At 42.6% G+C, this 15,591-nt stretch overlaps 1 protein-coding gene across 1 annotated transcript in view; it reads left to right on the top strand.

The window, feature by feature from the left end:
- Window positions 1-8,617, top strand: part of LOC143034394 (uncharacterized) — a 32,546-nt gene extending 23,929 nt beyond the window's left edge. Inside the window, exons 13-15 of the mRNA XM_076200380.1 lie at window positions 5,022-5,148; window positions 5,317-5,435; window positions 5,774-8,617. Coding sequence (XP_076056495.1) covers window positions 5,022-5,148; window positions 5,317-5,435; window positions 5,774-5,818 — 291 coding nt within the window. The 3' untranslated portion in view covers window positions 5,819-8,617. The remainder of the gene's footprint in view (window positions 1-5,021; window positions 5,149-5,316; window positions 5,436-5,773) is intronic.
- Window positions 8,618-15,591: the final 6,974 nt, after the last annotated feature.

The following is a 15,591-nucleotide window of genomic DNA, read 5'->3' as shown; positions in this document are numbered from 1 at the left end:
AATAGTTTTAGATACTTGGGTGCGAATATGGCAGGAAAGGGAGGAGTGGAGTTGGAGGTAGAATGTAGATTGAGAGAAGTGAGTAAATGCCGTGTTGGATTGAAAAGTGTAATGAGAAATAGACATCTGGGAATGGATGCTAAGAGGAGGTTGTATGATGGATTGATATTGTGTTGACAGCACTATGTGGGGGCAGAAACATGGAACATAAGAGAGGAAGAGTTTAAATGTGTTTGAGATGAAATACCTGAGGAGTATGGTAGGGTTATTAAGTGGGATAGAGTGAGAAACGAGATCAGGGCTGGAAAGGGAGTTGGTAGATAGGGTTGATGAAAGAGTATTAGGATGGTTTGGACACAGAATGAGTGAAGAAAAATTAGTAAAAGAGGTATGGAAGACAGAGGTGGAATGAGTGAACATGAGGATGCGACCAAGGATTATATGGATGGACGATGTAAAAGGGGCATTGGGAAAGAGGGGAATGTGTTGAGGAAGGAAGGGATATGACAGAAGATAGGGGTGAGTGGAGAATGGTTGTGCATGAATGTGATGCATGGAAGAGAGTAGGTGGGGTGGGGAGTATGTGAATGTTTTTTTTTTTATACAAGGGGAGGGAGGGATGCGGATTAAACAAAGTTTTTTTTTTTTTTTTTTTTTTTTTTTTTTTTTTACGTCTGGGGTACTGGCTGCATGTTATTGTAGCAAAGTGCCATGCAGTTGATACTTTAGGTTCTATATGGGGCGCCCCTACGGACCAGAGCCACACATCATTTTGGCTGTGACAGAGGAAAAAACTGTTCATAGAGAAATTATGACACTTTTATACTATGACTGTCCCTCTGTTATGCTGTCCCCCAACCCCTTGTTACTGTCTTGTACAATTTCTCTGAATATTCATTTCCTTTTTTGCCTACCTTCCCTGTGGTGGGGGAAAAGAATACTGCCACCAAGTATTTCCACTTGGATCGTAAGAGGCGAGAAGAAAGGGACGGGGATTGGGACTAGGCATCCTTCTTGTAGCCCCACAGGGGACATTCCTAAAAGAAAAAGCAAAGGCATAAGAGGGTCTGGGAGTTTTCCGACCAGCACCCTAAGGTTTGGGTCTTTTAATGTGCGTGGATGTGGTACAGATGACAGTAAAAGGGAAGAGATAGGTAGTATGTTTGTGAGAAGAAAGATGGATGTGTTGGCTTTGAGTGAAACTAAGCTGAAAGGGAAGGGCAAGTGTAAGTTTGGGAGTGTAAGTGGGAGGTTGTCAGGAGTGAAGAGAGGGCGAGGAAGGGAAGAGGTGGCCATACTAGTAAGTGAAGAGATAGGTAAACGTGTAGTGGAGTGGAAGGAGGTTTCCTCAAGGATAATGTGGATGAAGGTGAAACTGGCAAAGGAGATGTGGGTTTTTGTAAGTGCATATGGGCCTGGCAGTGAGAAGAGCGTAGAAGAAAGGGAGGCTTTTTGGATAGATTTAAATGAGTGCATAGAGGATTTAGGGAGAAATATTAATGTAATAGTACTGGGAGACCTTAATGCTAGGGTAGGAAATGATCCAATTGATGGAGTGGTTGGGAAATGTGGAGTTCCAGGATAGAATTGTTGTGGAGAGTTGATGGTGGAAATGTGTCTAGAGAGTTGATAGTAAATACAGTGTTTTGGAAGAAAATCAAGCATAAGTACACATGGGAGAGGGTGGTAGATAGAGCGTTAATGTACTATGTAGTGGTAAATAGGATTATGATAGGGAGAGTTAAGGATGTACATGTGTTAAGGGGAGAGGGTGGAGGAATATCAGATCATTTTTTGGTGGAAGGTAAGTTGAGAGTGGAGGATAGATGGAGGAAGAGGAAAGGGACAAAAGGTAGGGAGGTGCTTAGAGTGAACTCTTTAAAGGAAAAGGAGGAGTACAAGAAGAAGCTGAAGGAGGAGTGGGAGGGAGTGAAGGATAGAGTAGAGCTAGGTGTGAAGGAGGAATGGGGATGGTTCAAGGAGGGAGTCACAAAGTGTGCAAAGATGGTGTGTGGAACAAGAAGGACAGGAGGAATTAGAAGAAAGGGTAGTGAATGGTGGGATGAGGAAACAAAGAAGGTTGTAGAAGAGAAGAAGAGAGCTTTCACAGATTGGTTACAAAATAGGACGAGGGAGTCATATGAGAGGTACAAAGAAAAGAAAAGAAGTAAAGCAAAAGGTAAAGGAGGCAAAGAGGAGAGCAGATGTGAAATGGGGTAAGAGTATGACAGAAAATTTTGAAAGTAATAAGAAGATGTTTTGGAAAGAAATTAAGAGAGGAAGAGGAGGCGAATCAAGTAGAGAAGAAAAGGTAAAAGGTGCAGATGGAGAGATGATAATGGAAGAGAAGGCAGTAAGGGGAAGATGGGCAGAATATTTTAGGGAGTTGCTAAATGTGAAGGAGGATAGGGAGGGAAAGATAGCTGCAGTGGGAAATTCTAAGAAAATGAGAGTGATGAGTGAGGAAAATGGAGGAGAAATAAGGAAGGGTGAAGTGAAGGCAGTTGTTAAGATGATGAAAGCAGGTAAGGCACCTGGTCTGGATGGATGCCATGCAGAATGTCTAAAAAAAAAAAGGAGGTACAGTGATGGTGGACTGACTGGTGAGGTTATTTAATGTTTGCTGGAGAGAGGGTAGAGTGCCGGAGGACTGGAGGAGTGCCTGTATAGTTCCACTTTACAAAGGAAAAGGGGACAAGTGTGAATGTAGTAGTTTCAGAGGGATTAGTTTGTTAAGTGTAGTTGGGAAGGCTTATGGGAGGATTTTGATTGAGAGGATTAGGAAAGGAACAGAGGGAGTAATTGGTGAGGAACAGTGTGGATTTAGGACGGGTAGAGGTTGTGTAGATCAGATTTTTGTGGTAAGACAGATATGTGAGAAAGCTATAGGAAAGGGGAAGGATGTTTTTTGGGCCTTTATGGACCTGGAAAAGGCTTATGACAGGGTAGATAGAAAGGCACTGTGGGAGGTTTTGAGGATATACGGGATAGGAGGAAAGCTTCTAGGAGCTGTCAAGAGTTTTTATGAGGGTAGTAGAACTTGTGTCAGGATTAGAAATGGAGAGAGTGAGTGGTTCGAGGTAAAGGTGGGACTTCGTCAAGGATGCGTTATGTCACCCTGACTGTTCAACTTATACATGGATGGGGTAGTGCGAGAGGTAAATGCAAAGGTAGTGGGTCAGGGATTGGAGATGGTTAAAGAAAATGGAGAAAAGTGGAAGATGAGCCAGCTGTTGTTTGCGGACGACACTGCACTTGTGGCAGAATCGGAGGAGGGATTGAGGAAGTTGGTGACAGAGTTTGGGAGAGCGTGTGATAGAATAAAGCTGAAGATGTATGTGGGTAAAAGTAAGGTGATGAGATGTACAAGGGGTGAAAGTGGCAGTAGTCTGGAAGTGAGCATTAAGGGAGAGCGACTGGAGGAAGTGAATAGTTTTAGATACTTGGGTGCAAATGTGGCAGGAAAAGGTGGAGTGAAGGTGGAGGTAGAATGTAGATTGAGAGAAGCAAGTAAATGCCTTGGTGGATTAAAAAGTGTAATGAGGAATAGACATTTGGGAATGGATGCTAAGAGGAGACTATATGAAGGAGTGATTGTGCCAACAGCACTATATGGGGCAGAAACATGGAACATAAGAGAGGAAGAAAGAAGGAGTTTGAATGTGTTTGAGATGAGGTGTCTGATAAGTATGATGGGGGTTACTAGGCTAGATAGAGTGAGAAATGAGGAGGTGAGGAGGAGAACAGAGGTGGAAAGGGAGTTGGGAGATAGGGTTAATGAAAGAGTATTAGGATGGTTTGGACACATGGAAAGAATGAGTGTAGAAAGACTAGTAAAAGAGGTATGGAAGACAGATGTGGAGGGAGTGAACATGAAGGGATGTCCTAGGATGAGGTGGATGGATGGGGTGAAAGGAGCTTTGGGGAAGAGGGGAATGTCTATTGAGGAAGGACGGGAGAGGACAGAAGACGGGTGAATGGAGAATGGTTGTATATGGATGATGTTGTGATGCATGAGGTGGAATGGGTGGGGGGATAGGGGGTGAGGTAATATGTGTGAGCAAATTTTGATGCAGCCCAAAGGGATTTCTCACTGTCTTCTCCTTTTATGCATGGGGGGACGGAGAGGGAGGGTCGCCGATTTAATGAAGCGGCCCTGCTGTGGATGTGCTGTGTCTTGCGATACTGCTTCTGACCCAGGGCAGTGGACAAGGTGCAGGGATGACCCGTCATCCAGGAGGTGCGAAGATGAGAGGGAGGGTGGAGGGGTGTGGAGTGTATTCAGGGATGGAATGGGTGGGAATTATTTTATGCCTTTTCCTTTTTGGCTACCTCCCTTGTAAGGGGGGAAAAAGCCTTGGTATATGTATGTATTATTATTATTATTTATACGGGGGAATGGAGAGGGAGGGATGTGGATTAAATGAAGCTGCCTGGCTGTGGATGTTTTGTGTCTTGCTGCTTTGTTTTTGGCCCAGAGCAGTGGCCAAGAGGCAGTCATGGCCTGTCATCCAGGAGCAAGCAAACAAGAAAGAAAGAAAGAAAAAGAAAAAAAAAAAGACGGGTGGTGAAAGGGAGTGGAGTATGTGGGGATGAAATGGGTAGGAGTGGATATATACCTTTGATTTTGGCTACCTCCCTTGTAAGGGGGAAAAGCCATTGGTATATGTATGTACAAGTTTTGAAATGTTTGATATTAAGTGATAATTACTGATTTCTTAAGTCAACAGACAAAGCATCCTTTCATAGAAAATTAACCTACTATAATTCTTTAAATCTACTTTTTTTTTTTTTTTCCGTGCTTTGGATGTACCTAGATTTTGACAGTGAGAGAATAGATGATAGGAGATGAGAATAATAAATCCATAGCTTTGTAAATAACATCAAGTAGGGAGGGAAGATGGGGCTAAGTAGCGGTTAGTATCTATTCATTCTATATACCTAAGGCTTCTTCCCCTGTTCCCATTGATGTTAGCTGTTAGATGGTGCACCTTACCTATTTTCCACATATTTCCCTCCAGGATGGTGAAAACCAGGTCATGATGTCTGATGGTTTGCCAGTCAGTGAATCTGCTCTTGCTGGTGTGTCTGGAGTGCTGAATTCCTCACCACTTATTGTACCTGAAACTATTACTGGAGATACTATAGGTAAAACTAAAAATCAATGACATTAAACTTGACTAATACTGTAGTCTGTTGAGTGAACCTAATATGAATTTATTAGGTTTGGGAAATTAAAATAGTTGATGTAAACCTTCTGATTGGAAACCACACAGTAACAATATTGAAGAGGTTCATATTTTCCCACATTTACAGATGCAACTGGGACATTGTTAACACTGGGTCACAAGAAGGCTGCTGAACTTAAATCTGAAATTAGTGAAGAAGTGAAGAAGGAAACACAGAAAGAAATGGAAACTTGCTTTGGGTTTGATGTAAGTATTTTGTAAGCACTTCTTTGTTTTTATGACACCAGTGAAAGCATAAGTACTTAGAGTGCATGTGTTTGTTTGTTGACTTTATTGCGGCACATTGGGTGGGGTTGGGATTGTGCTAATGGGGTCCCGTCTCTTTGTCATAGACTGAAATTTATTTTGCTAGCCTAGGGATATACATTCAACCTCCACCCATCTGTATTCCCTTTTATCTTGCTTCCATAAATTAATTTAAAGCAAAGAGACAGGACTCCATGAGTACAGCTCCCCATATACTAGTTAGATAAACACAACTATATAGATACACACATTTGTAATTATTTCTCTGTCTTTTCCAGGATGAGGATGAAGGTGGGCAGATACACTTAGAATTTGGGGAGTAGAGTAGAGGCGGCCAGCATGGGGCCTGGCACCCGCAGCTACAGCTACAGCAGCAACAACATTAACTCCACACTCCCATCTTATCTAGTTGGGACAGGGGGATGTGTCAATACTCTGTGATCTCTTAGCAAACTATACAAATCCTTAGGTGTTCTGATTAGATCCTGCTTCTATTGATTGTGTACAAACCAAAGTTAAGCTTTACTCCCGATGCTGACTCCTGGGTTAGAGGAGCCCGTAGTCCATGTCCCAAAATGGTCGGTTGATCCCGACTCATGTGGAAGCATTTTCTCTTTGTGCAACCTAAACTTTTTGATTCTTCCCTAGAGGTAGAGCCAGACAGCCATTTATACACAGGGCTGTCTTGCACATGGTAACAGATGCGTGCAAATCCTATTTATTGTTATGCACAGCATGAATGACTACTGGATATACCATTTTACATATCTTTCTGTATGGAATGGAAGTATGTCTTGGGATTAATCTTGAAATATTGAATACATATGTTTGTTTGCCCCCTGTTACCATTTGTTTAGACTGCCCAGTATGTGACTATATGTATGTACTGTATAATTGATACATGTACATATATTTGTGTGTGTGCATGCATAAAATGCACACACCCACACATGCACACAACTATACACATGTTTGGAAAGATTAAACAGTCCCAGCAAGGACATGTAATATGAGTGCATGCAGGCATCCAGTCTCCCACCAGAAGAATTCAAACAAGTGACAACGCATAGATATACAATCAGTCTCAATTAGGGAAAAAATACATGAACACCACCACGATGTACGTTAAATTTTTTTTATTAATAATATTAATAAAAAATATCTATATAAAAAAATAATAATAAAAAACACTCAATAAACCCCCAGTTTACTCAGCCCACAATTTAACGGACCTCCATATAATGTAATTTGGAGGCAACATACAAAATTCACCGAGTTGGTGTAAATTCCTGAGTCCCCTCCCACTAAATAATAACAGCAAATCAAGAAAAAAAATTCACAATCCCTCAAGTCTGATATTAAATTGCAGTAAATATGTTGAATTGATTATATGGCTGACCAATGTTCTCCATCTTTTTTTCCATCAAATTGAAGGATGAGTGTACATTACAGCACTTCATTCAGACCTGTTATTCTCTTTCTCCAAGTCCATGAACCCCGCATAATGCACCCTATTCTTTTGCTTAATGTTACTCACCCCTCATATTTCGGGAACACACATGATGCCACACTCCCAACATTTGCTGACTATGCAGCAGTCATCAAGCAAGACAAAAGAGCCAATAGGCCTTATGAAAAACAAAAAATATACATTCACACTCACACACACATACATATTCACACATGAACGTGTATGAATGTGCTGCATGTATGTAGGTAGAGCAAAATCTGTTATACAGGTTGTAATGCTCTAAGGATATATTAAGCCACAAGCACAATGGTTTAGTTTGGATAGGTCAGGTGTAGATCACTTGGCCGATCCTGGCTGCCACAATTTGGACTATGAGGTTGTGTTTAGGGTTGGTGGGGAGGGGAGGGAGGGAGGGGGGCAAACCTCCTCCTTCATCTTTAGATTCAACTCATCATGGACCTCATTGTACATTCCAAGAACTGACACTGAGCAAATTGATAGTGTTACAGACAAAAGTTGAGATTTATTGTTATTGTTGTTGTTGATTTTTTCTTTATATTTAGTGTGTATTCAAAGTTGTGCAATGTGGGAGTTGTGAAGGAGGAGGATGGAGCCCAAGTGGTGTGGAAGGCAGTCATGTACTGCAGTAGTAGGTTCCAGTGTTGGTACAATAGAATCAACCATTACCAGATGATGGTACACATTGACACACTGTTGTCTGATGATCATGTAGTGTGTGTGTGTAAATTATACTGAAATGAGCCTAACTCATTGCATCCCATATACACTAATTGGATTGACTTGTTGCATTGTGTGGATCTGACAGGAATGAGTCCAAATTGTTGGAAAACATGATCCTGAGTTATTCTAACTCCCAGGATGTGTTTTGTATGTATGTGTGCCATGATGTATCAGTTTATGATGATGGTATTCATTGTACCAAACTGTGATGGTTGGGTGATATAACATACCAGACTCTCCTAATGGTATGATATTTGTGCTAGTCTTGGATGCATTCTAATGGCAGTGTCTCCTTGGCATGCCAAGGCTTGATCGTTGAATCTGTGGTGTGCTGTATCAGCATACACCAGTATATGCTGTGGTAAATTGTAACATACAAGGGCTGGCTGACATAGCACAGCTTTGTTTTTAGTATGGTTTACCATGGTATACTATTATTTACTCAAAATATACCATGACCAAAAGTATCAGGTGAGGTATGCCATGGTCAGCTGTGGCATGTAACTGTATACCGTTAACCCCAGTGACACATTGTCATCCCACAAGCTTGAAATCTGTTGAGGGTGTCAGTAGTGATGGGGTTAGCGGGGAGTCTGAACCCTGTTGCTACAGTGCCATCACTCCCTAAACTGAAGAAAATCCTCTGGCTTTGGCCAGGGTTAAATCTGTGTAAAGGGTATCCTTGTAGCAAAGGGTGATATGGTATGCCATAACTTTCCAGTTTGTCAGCCTGCCAATGTTTGGTGCTGTGATGTGCCATTGTTGCAGCACTTCATAGTGCCTGTGTGTGCAAGGTCAGACCCTCAACAGCCCAGTTTGCCAAATGGTGGTAGTCTGGACTTTTCTTTCAGTGTTGCATTTGTTGTAAATAATTATTGTAATTAATATGTAATAAATGAATTTTCAGGCATTTCATGTAATATCATTCAACGAAAACCACGTGTTTCAGTGTATGTAGGTGATGTCATTGCTGGGTACCCCAGTCAGTGGATTTAACATAGTTACAAAGGAAATTGTCCACCCCAAATGTGCTGTAGTTTGTGATGGTGTGTATGGCAGACTTGATTGAGCCAATTGATGGTTACCACCTCTACTTAGTGCCCCTAGGATTAACTCTCACCAAGGAATTGTGGTAGCAAATAACTGACCAGCAATATATTCAGACACTATCACAATATCCACCAACTACCTAACCTTGGGGATCGGTGCCACCTGCGTAGAGCTGATGGCCAAGGGTGGTTGCTGCTGTTTGGCCCCCAACTCTTGGGGTTGGGGGGTGGTCCCACGACGTAGACGCTGCAGCTCCAGGACCTAACAATAACAATCACATGCACACATCGTAACACAGACAAAGCTGCAGAAATAATCCAGCCATACCTTAATACACTCAACACATGGTTCATCACAAACAGACTCAAAATAGCTCCAACCAAATCTACAGCAACACTTCTCACCAACTGGACAAAAGAACACAAATACATACCTCATCTCTACATCAACAACACTCTAATACCACACACAAACACACCAAAAATTCTTGGTGTAACATACAATACATCCATGTCTTTCAAACAACACATCACAAACATAAAAAACAAATGCACACCTAGACTTAACGCACGAAAGTCAATCACTGGAACGACATTTGGACAAAACAAAGAAACTAATATAACAATATACAAACAATGCATACGCTCAGTGTTGAATTATGCGAGTCCTGCATGGGCTCCTAATCTCGGTGAGACACACCACAACACCCTTCAAATCATACAAAACAAAGCCCTAAAAACAATTACAGGCTGCACAAATACAACACCAACAGACCATTTACACCATGAAACAAAAGTCCTCAAAGTTAAGGACCACCTCGACATGAGAGGCACACAAACACTTGCCGCAGCCACCACAAACACATCACACCCGCTACACTACATAGCAGAACACCCACACACACACCAAGAAACATTAAAACAACACCCAAAGACCTTTATTATGCACAAATACTCTCTTCTTTTCCTCCACAACCACCAAATACCAGCCTCCGGAAACATATTCATAATCATATCACTCACCGCTCCATTAACACACTGCTGCATGCCAGACCCCTTGATATCCACCCTTCTGAATCCTCTCTCCCACGAAAGGACAGAGTCCACTTGGCCAGACTGTGGTGCGGCCACCACCCAGCACTTCTAAGCTACCAGAAGAGGCTGGATGACCGCATTGTGAACAGCTGCCCAGGATGTAACACTTCACCCCATACCATACAACACACAATGGAAGACTGCATTATACACAATCATGCACGCAAACAGCACAACATACATTCTCTAAAGGATTTGTGGGAAAACCCAGTTTCGGCTGTAGCATTCCTTAGGGAGACGGGACTGCTCGGACAGACAGTCTAGGGAACGACAACAACTACCTAAACTAACAATAACATCACAGGGCTCAGTTCTATCCACCACATTATTTAATCTATACATGCATGACTTACCCACGCCAGACACCTCAGAAATACTAATCTCTTCCTACGCAGACGACATAACAATCACATGCACACATCGTAACACAGACAAAGCTGCAGAAATAATCCAGCCTTACCTTGACACACTCAACACATGGTTCATCACAAACAGACTCAAAATAGCTCCAACCAAATCTACAGCAACACTTCTCACCAACTGGACAAAAGAACACAAATACATACCTCATCTCTACATCAACAACACTCTAATACCACACACAAACACACCGAAAATTCTTGGTGTAACATACGATACATCCATGTCTTTCAAACAACACCTCACAAACATAAAAAACAAATGCACACCTAGACTTAACGCACTTAAGTCAATCACTGGAACAACATTTGGACAAAACAAAGAAACTAATATAACAATATACAAACAATGCATACGCTCAGTGATGAATTATGCGAGTCCTGCATGGGCTCCTAATCTCAGTGAGACACACCACAACACCCTTCAAATCATACAAAACAAAGCCCTAAAAACAATTACAGGCTGCACAAATACATCACCTACAGACCATTTACACCATGAAACAAAAGTCCTCAAAGTCAAGGACCACCTCGACATGAGAGGCACACAAACACTTGCTGCAGCCACCACAAACACATCACACCCGCTACACTACATAGCAGAACACCCACACACACCAAGAAACATTAAAACTACACCCATAGACCTTTATTACACACAGATACTCTCTTCTCTTCCTCCACAACCACCAAATACCAGCCTCCGGAAACATATTCATAATCATATCACTCACCGCTCCATTAACACACTGAAAGACAACACACTGCTGCATGCCAGACCCCCTGATATCCACCCTTCTGAATCCTCTCTCCCACGTAAGGACAGAGTCCACTTGGCCAGACTGCGATGCGGTCACCACCCAGCACTTCTAAGCTACCAGAAGAGGCTGGACGACCGTGTTGTGAACAGCTGCCCAGGATGTAACACTTCACCCCATACCATACAACACATAATGGAAGACTGCATTATACACAATCATGCACGCAAACAACACAACATACACTCTATAAAGGATTTGTGGGAAAACCCAGTTTCGGCTGTGGCCTTCCTTGGGGAGACGGGACTGCTCGGACAGACAGTCTAGGGAACGACAACAACTACCTAAACTAACAATAACATCATTCTTCCTTTTACTAACGGGTATTAGAGAGGATGATCTCTGGAAGCCTGTAGTCACAAACTACACCGAGGCCGTGGTTGCCCAGCTCTGGCACTGGGGCAGCTGTCTGTACATCAGAACAGCACATTTTAGGACACTACTCACCTGGCTAGAGAGCCACCCCCAGCAAGATTGCCCAATCTGCAGCTAAAAGAACAACACATTACATACAACAGAGAAAGAGAGTAGCTGCCTTCCTAAACACACCAAAGTCCATAGGCTGCACCTGTATCCCACCTTCCTATCAACAGGAGGAGGGTGTGTGCAAGCACACACACACCATGCACACACTTCTTTCTCTTGTCAGTCTCTGCTATATATCTTTCAGCTCTCTCTTCCTCCTTTCTCCCTCTCCCTCTCCCCACTCTCTATCTCACACACACACACACACACACACTCTCAACCATCCTGACCAGAGGGCTGGTGGGCACCTACCCCAGTGGTCCTTCTAGGATCCAGATAAATTTTGGATCAATCTAAGAGTACTGTGCAATATGTAAACTTATACAGTATTTATGTTGCCCATTTCCTTTCAATGTGTACTGTAGATGTAGTAGCTCTTTCTGTCTGTGTCTGTCTTGGGATATTGTATTCATAAGGTGTTTCAAGTGCTGGTATTGAGAAATGTGGAGGCAAAGCAAAAAATGAATTTGGAAAGAAATTGGTTGAGTAAAGTAAACCCGAAAATAGTGGTTTGGGCACATGTGGAGAATGATTTGAGAAAGTACTAATAGTGGGGGGAAAAAAAGTTGCCAGAGATCAAAAGGACAATATAAGATGGGTGGATGGAGGGAAAGGAGTTTTGGATGTTCGAGCAGAAAGGAAATAGTAAAAATGGAAAACAAAAATTAGGAGAGAGGATGACTGAGAATGAAATAGTTAAAGGACTTTGAGATGTTTGTTGAGCAGGGAGGGAAGTGCACAAGGAAGGGGTAAATGGAAGTTGTAAGTAGATAAAGAGATAGCTGATTGCCATTTTTTCCCCCTTCATACACGAATGGATGAGGTGGTGGGAGGGGGTCACTTTAGGATGGATCAATCTGCTTTGGCTTTAGGTTCTTTTATGGGAGAACTGTACCTCACTGCACTGCTTTCAACCCAAGCAATGTAACCCTTCATCACAAGGGGGCTTTTGCCATATATGATCCTCTATATAAGTTTGATGCATTTAATATGATGAGGATGAGTGATACCCCTACAGCCCAGAGTCACTCAGGATTCTTTTTGGGGTTTGGAGAGAAGTTGCCATTTGTAAAAGAATATTAACCCACTTTAAGTTTTCCCTTTTCTGATATCTCCCAGTCTCTCCTGTATCATGGTTACTCATCTTTAGATTTTCATAAGTGCCATGTAGTCTAGGATACCAGGAACTGGAATTTCATTACTCATTCCTTGCACATTCAATCTCTCGCTCTAGATTTCCCTCTTTCTCCGCTGTCTCCATTTCTTTTGACCCACATCCCATCCTTCTTTCATTCTCTCTTCATAGATAATCCTCCACAATCTACAAAATAAATCTTTTAACAAATTTATTTCTGAGATGTTCCCAGCAACTCCGAACATACACTGATGTAACCTAATTCATTGGGCCTCTCACCCTCTGTTCCACTGGACAAAAAAAAACAACATTTATCTGGAGTGTGTTGGTGTGCCTCATGATATAGTCAACACCCGTATGGTGACTTGAAAATAATTGCTATTTGCAATGAACAAAATTATATCCAGTGTGACCACAAATTGAATACTTAGCTCTGCATACTAGATCATCATGACTATTAAAGAAAGTGCATAGGCTGCCATATTATTTTATCTACCCTCAATGGAATTATGCACGGGTTTGATTCTAGAACTGTGTGCATATTTTTTTTCTCCTGAGGGAAAGTTGTAGTAACATCCACCCACACCAACCCAACACTCAATGCTAGAGCACCTTCAATAAAATTAAGTGTTTTTAACCGCATTTAGAATGTCCACAGTCAGGTACAGCTGCTCCTAAACAAGGGACTCATGTCCCCTGGCATATATGTATATATATATACATATACCAAGGCTTTTTCCCCCTTACAAGGGAGGTAACCAAAAAGGAAAAGGCATAAAATCATTCCCACCCATTCCATCCCTGAATACACACCACACCCCTCCACCCTCCTTCTCATCTTAGCACCTCCTGGATGACGGGTCATCCCTGCACCTTGTCCACTGCCCTGGGTCAGAAGCAGTATCGCAAGACACAGCACATCCACAGCAAGGCCACGTCATTAAATCGGCGACCCTCCCTCTCTGTCCCTCCATGCATAAAAGGAGAAGACGGGGAGAAATCCCTTCTGGCTGCGTCAAATTTTGCTCACACATACTACCTCACCCCCTATCCCCCCACCCATTCCACCTCATGCATCACAACATCATCCATATACAACCATTCTCCACTCACCCCTGTCTTCTGTCCTCTCCTGTCCTTCCTCAACAGACATTCCCCTCTTCCCCAAAGCCCCCTTCACCCCATCCATCCACCTCATCCTAGGACGTCCCTTCATGTTCACTCCCTCCACATCTGCCTTCCATACCTCTTTTACTAGTCTTTCTTTACTCATTCCTTCCATGTGTCCAAACCATCCTAATACTCTTTCATCAACCCTATCTCCCAACTCCCTTTCCACCTCTGTTCTCCTCCTCACCTCCTCATTTCTCACTCTAGCCTAGTAACCCCCATCATACTTCTCAAACACCTCATCTCAAACACATTCAAACTCCTTCTCTCTTCCTCTCTTTATGTTCCATGTTTCTGCCCCATACAGTGCTGTTGGCACAATCACTCCTTCATACAGTCTCCTCTTAGCATCCATTCCCAGATGTCTATTCCTCATTACACTTTTTAATCCACCAAGGCATTTACTCGCTTCTCTCAATCTACATTCTACCTCCACCTCCACTCCACCTTTTCCTGCCACATTTGCACCCAAGTATCTAAAACTATTCACTTCCTCCAGTCGCTCTCCCTTAATGCTCACTTCCAGACTACTGCCACTTTCACCCCTTGTACATCTCATCACCTTACTTTTACCCACATTTATCTTCAGCTTTCTTCTATCACACACTCTCCCAAACTCTGTCACCAACTTCCTCAATCCCTCCTCCGATCCTGCCACAAGCGCAGTGTCGTCCGCAAACAACAGCTGGCTAACCTCTCACTTTTCTACATTATCTTTAACCATCTCCAATCCCTGACCCACCACCCTTGCATTTACCTCTCGCACTACCCCATCCATGTATATGTTGAACAGCCAGGGCGACATAACGCATCCTTGACGAAGTCCCACCTTTACCTCGAACCACTCTCTCCATTTCTAATCCTGACACAAGTTCTACTACCCTCATAAAAACTCTTGACAGCTCCTAGAAGCTTTCCTCCTATCCCGTATATCCGCAAAACCTCCCACAGTGCCTTTCTATCTACCCTGTCGTAAGCCTTTTCCAGATCCATAAAAGCCCCAAAAACATCCTTACCTTTTCCTATAGCTTTCTCACATATCTGTCTTACCACAAAAATCTGATCTACATAACTTCTACCCATCCTAAATCCACACTGTTACTCACCAATTACTCCCTCTGTTTCTCTCCTAATCCTCTCAATCAAGATCCTCCCATAAGCCTTCCCAACTACACTTAACAAGCTAATCCCTCTGAAACTACTACATTCACACTTGTCCCCTTTTCCCTTGTAAAGTGGAACTATACAGGCACTCCTCCAGTCCTCCGGCACTCTACCCTCTCTCCAGCAAACATTAAATAACCTCACCAGCCAGTCCACCATCACTGTACCTCCTTTTTTTTTTTTTTTTTTTTTTTTTTTTTTTATAGACATTCTCCATGGCATCTATCCAGACCAGGTGCCTTACCTGCTTTCATCATCGTAACAACTGCCTTCACTTCATCCTTATTTCTTCTCCATTTTCCTCACTCATCACGGTCATTTTCTTAGAATTTCCCACTGCAGCTATCTTTCCCTTCCTATCCTCCTTCACATTTAGCAACTCCCTAAAATATTCTGCCCATCTTCCCCTTACTGCCTTCTCTTCCATTATCATCTCTCCATCTGCACCTTTTACCTTTTCTTCTCTACTTGATTCGCCTCCTCTTCCTCTCTTAATTTCTTTCCAAAAC

The sequence above is a fragment of the Oratosquilla oratoria genome, chromosome 17 (genome assembly GCF_046742065.1).
Source record: "Oratosquilla oratoria isolate Oo_2021 chromosome 17, ASM4674206v1, whole genome shotgun sequence".
NCBI lineage: Eukaryota > Metazoa > Arthropoda > Malacostraca > Stomatopoda > Squillidae > Oratosquilla > Oratosquilla oratoria.
The sequence above is the reverse complement of the archived record's forward strand: the minus strand, read 5'-3'. Positions and strand labels throughout refer to the sequence as shown.